We start from the raw sequence: 4,749 nt of genomic DNA on the forward strand, positions 1-4,749 counted from the left end.
AGTTATTTTATTGATTTTTGGTCCGTTTTTTGGTAGTTCCGTTTTTTGGGGGAATCCTGTTTCCATCCCGTATAGTAGGTGGCTGAATGCACATTAAATTGTGATTGCCAATATACCTTATAAGAAGAAGAAGACACAATTGAACTATCTTGGTTTAGTTGTGAATATCTTTGACTACAAGCATGCAAGCTCTATACATAAAATATTCTACGCAGTTGGCTAAGTGAAAGGGAAAGTCTTTAAGGCTCACTTCTTGCTACGCAGTTGGCTAAGTTGAAGAGAAAGTCTGTCAGACTCAATTCTTGCTACAAAATCATGGGCAAACTGTCTGTCTTTTTGTTTGTTCTTTCGTTTTACACCATTGTCAACGCAGGTAAGGGTTTAACTTTCTCTCTAACTCATTTAATGATTTATTATGTTATAAAATGTAAAATGTCCATAACTGTGTACAGGGTTGGGGAGTAGCCTACGGCCTATACTGATATCACTTATTATTGATATCTAGGCTACATGGCACATTGATGATGTGAATCACACTGCTGCTCTCTAATTTATTTGCGCCTTACGGATTGTGAAGGGAAAGGGCATCTCTAGTCAGTTGCACACCTGAATGCATTTAACTGAAATGTGTCTTCTGCATTCCGATTTGTGAACAGCCATCCACAACAACCGCACCTCTCTGATTCAGATCTATATGTATATTTGAACCCAAATGGTTTAATTTAATTAGTTTAAGCTGCCTATCAATCATTGTTTTTGCGACCAGGAGTGTATTCATTACGGAAACCGTTTACCGTTTAAGAACCAAACGGAAGCTAACAGAGAAAAACGAGAGTTTCTATTGAACAAATTCTTGTAGGACCCTCCCGCTTCGTTCCGTTTAAGACACTTTTTGCAACAGAATCGACTTAATGAATACGCCCCAGTGGACAGCCAGTGAAAATGCGCTCTTGCAACAGCTGCAATGAGGTCATTCAGTCCTCCATGGCAACAAAATCAAAAATAACAGATTAGGCTAATTAGTGGGTTATGCTCAGGTAAAACAATTTGGCTCATCTATATTTCCATTTTATGTTATAAAATGTCAAATGTCCATAATTGTGTATAATATCACTCCTCTCCCAGGTAAACAATAGGCCTATAGCAAATGCAGCATATGGCATACATTCTTCACATGTAAATAGCACTTTTCGGTAGTGCTCAAAGCATGCCATTCCATGAGCGCAGCATTTATTTTTCAACTCGAATCAATGAGCCCAATAAGTCCTCCATGACAACAGAGGAGGGCTGGCTAATAAGTCCTTAGTTTTGGGGTTATGCTCAGGTAAAACAATTTGGCTAATCTATATTTCCAAGTCCTATTCTTGAAGATCAATGGGTATAACATTTATTGGAATGACTGGAATTCTGATAGAGTTTGGTTTTTAATGTAATTATATAATTTAATCTTATTATTATATGTAGTAGAAAGCGATGGGTTAGAAGAAGTCTAAATAACCAAGCCATAAAGTAAAATGTAACATCCATGTATGGCCAGCTATGTAAACTTTAACATTGATTTATCCTGCAATAGATGTCGTTCAATTGGTAACATACATTTTTGTCTTCTTCTTAAGGGGAAAGTAATCTAAAAGTAACGGAATGTAATCAGATTACGTTACTGAGTTTGGGGTGATCCAAATATTATGTTACTGATGACAATTTTGGACAGGTAACTAGTAACTGTAACGGATTACATTTAGAAAGTAACCTACCCAACCCTGGTCACTCCTAGGAAGATTTCAACCCACTTAATCCCCAGATTTCTCCCAATTTTCAACATCATTGTAAAGCCCTGGTTATTCTGTTGCTTTGACAAAGTCATTTCTGAAGATTATTAATTATTTCATGCGATTAGTGATTCATTTACGTCTGTCCCTCATTTTAATGTCAACCCTGTTACGTGAACTGAACACTCGTTTTAATATGGTGAATATATCCTTTTTAAATATGTTTTTCTAAAGAAATATTGAACATCTAATAGTAAAATCAAAGAGTAAAAGCAGGTGTGTGTGTGTGTGGGGGGGGCACTGCAAATAGTCTGGGTAGCCATTTTATTAACTGTTCAGCAGTCTTATGGCTTGGGGGTAGAAGCTGTTTAGAAGCCTCTTGAACCTAGACATGGCACTCCGGTACCACTTGCCGTGCAGTAGCAGAGAGAACAGTCTATGACTAGGGTGGCTGGAGTCTTAGACCATTTTTAGGGCCTTCCTCTGACACCGCCTGGTATAGAGGTCCTGGATGGCAGGAAGCTTGACCCCAGTGATGTACTGGGCCGTACGCACTACCCTCTGTAGTGCCTTGCGGTCGGAGGCCAAGCAGTTGCCATACCAGGCAGTGATGCAACCAGTCAGGATGCTCTCGATGGTGCAGCTGTAGAACCTTTTGAGGATCTGAGGACCCATGCCAAATCTTTTCAGTCTCCTTAAGGGGAATAGGTTTTGTCGTGCCCTCTTCACGACTGCCTTGGTGTGCTTGGACCATGTTAGTTTGTTGGTGATGTGGACACCAAGGAACTTGAAGCTCTCAACCTGCTCCACTACTGCCCCGTCGATGAGAATGGGGGCGTACTCGGTCCTCTTCTTTTTCCTGTAGTCCACAATCATCTCCTTTGTCTTGATCACGTTGAGGGAGAGGTTGTGAACAGCCATCCACAACAACCAACCTCTCTGATTCAGAAGGGTGTGGTTGTTGTGGTTGGCTGTTCACAAATCTATATGTATATTTTAACCCAATAATCGTTTAATTGAAGACGTTTAAGCTGCCTATCAATCATTGTTTTTGCAACCATGGGTGTATTCATTACAGAAACCGTTTATCATTTAAGAACCAAACGGAAGCTAACAGAGAAAAACAAGAGTTTCTATTGGACAAATGCAGGCAGGTCCCTCCCGTTTCGTTCAGTTTAAGATACTTTTTGCAACAGAATCGACGTAATGAATACGCCCCAGTGGACAGCCAGTGAAAATGCGTTCTTGCAACAGCTGCCTGCGGATCACAGCCTATGGAATAAAAGTTTGAGTTCCTCCCTTCTAAGCTCCCCTGTGGTATTGTGCTCCATACGGTCATAAACTAGTTTAATTTAAGAAGACCACGAGTGGGGCTTTTATTTTCTAAATGGAAAATTACCATCTCGTTTTAATTTTTCAACTCGAAGTAATGAGCCCATTCAGTCCTCCATCACAACAAAATCAAAAATAACAGATTAGGCTAATAAGTGGGTTATGCTCAGGTTAAACAATTTGGCAAATCTATATTTCCATTTTATGTTATAAAATGTCCATAATTGTGTATAATATCACTCCTCTCCCAGGTTCAGGATCACATTCTCTGTGGGTACTTGCAACATATATAAGTGGAGAGACGCCTTTCCCTGAGTTTACGGTTGTGGTGATGTTGGATGACATTCAAGTGGCTTACTATGACTCCAACAATAAACAGACTGTATTCAAAGACAAAACCGAGGATGATGAAGCTCAGGACGCAGCTTATGTATTTGGAGATATATACCAGGGGATGAAAGACAGATCAGTTGAACTAAATCACCACTTTAATCTAACGGAAGGTGTTCAAGTTCAGCAAAGATGGACTGGCTGTGAGATGTTTGACAATGGTGAACCGGCCTTGGCCATGTTGAAGAACATTTTCAATGGCATTTATGAAGATTATGCGGTATATTACAACATAACACATTCAACATATAATGCTGGTAAAATACTTCTGGGATGGGATGGGATGGGATGATACACGCATACAAAAGAACACTTTGTGAGAATGTTTACTTTCCCATTTGCATCAGAACACTGAAGACAATCCTGAAGTGAGAGAAGAACGTTGTGATGCGTAAAGTGCCTCCCAGACTCAGGTTGATAAAGAAAGAGGTTTCTGGAGGACTCCAGGTGAGCTGCCTGGCGTTTGGTTTCTACCCCCGCCACATCAACCTGACCCTGCTGAGAGACGGCCAGCCAGTGGCAGAACAGGAGCTGACAGGGGGGGAGGTTCTGCCTAGTGGAGATGGGACCTACCAGCTGAGGAAGAGTCTGGAGGTCAGTACTGAGGAGCTAAAGAAGAGACACAACTACACCTGTACTGCCTCTCACCTCAGTCTGGACAACAAGCTGGATGTCAGTTGGGAGTCTGGGGCAGAGAGAGTACACCTATCCATCCTGTCAGCTCTACTGGTGATAGTGCTGATTGTTATTCTGTTGGGCATTTTCATTTGCATCAAAAGGAGGTGGAGATGCACTGCCTCCCAGTAGAAACTTTCCAACGTTGATGAAAAGGTGTCAGAGGAAATGAACTGTAGTGTATTAGGATTATGCCTTTGTTAAATGTTTTTCTTGAAGAAATGGAATGTTGTTTATGTTAGTATCAAAAGGGAATGTTTTAGTGTAACGCCACATACAACAGACAGGAAGTGTGTTGTAGACAGGGGAGACTGGTGATTGGCCAGAAGAGGGAGCATCTTTTTGCATTGTTTATAAATAGGGGCTAGACTACAGAAAGGGCAGAGCGGCCATTCTGAGGCGTCGCTCTCCGGGTGTCATGTCACCTGTCACTTATGCTAAAGCTTGTGATCTGAATAAACCTTATGATCAAAGATTCAGTATGAGCGGACTCCTTTGTTTATCAGCAATAATTGCCACCACTCACTCGATACGACAGAACCTTTCTTCAGATTCTGAGACCTAATATATTTTTGGGACACTG

At 41.0% G+C, this 4,749-nt stretch overlaps 1 protein-coding gene across 1 annotated transcript; it reads left to right on the forward strand.

Moving 5' to 3' along the window:
- Positions 1 to 299: 299 nt before the first annotated feature.
- On the forward strand, positions 300 to 4,413 carry LOC123486829 (hereditary hemochromatosis protein homolog). The gene is made up of 2 exons (XM_045218043.1): positions 300 to 373; positions 3,839 to 4,413. Exon 2 carries the CDS (start codon positions 3,879 to 3,881, stop codon positions 4,296 to 4,298), a length of 420 nt encoding a protein of 139 aa, XP_045073978.1. The 5' UTR covers positions 300 to 373; positions 3,839 to 3,878; the 3' UTR covers positions 4,299 to 4,413.
- Positions 4,414 to 4,749: the final 336 nt, after the last annotated feature.

Source organism: Coregonus clupeaformis, unplaced genomic scaffold (genome assembly GCF_020615455.1).
Source record: "Coregonus clupeaformis isolate EN_2021a unplaced genomic scaffold, ASM2061545v1 scaf1326, whole genome shotgun sequence".
In the NCBI taxonomy this organism is placed as follows: domain Eukaryota; kingdom Metazoa; phylum Chordata; class Actinopteri; order Salmoniformes; family Salmonidae; genus Coregonus; species Coregonus clupeaformis.

Coding starts and splice junctions, on each gene's coding strand:
- LOC123486829 (XM_045218043.1), top strand. CDS start 3,879: ATGCGTAAAGTGCCTCCCAGACTCAGGTTGATAAAGAAAGAGGTTTCT.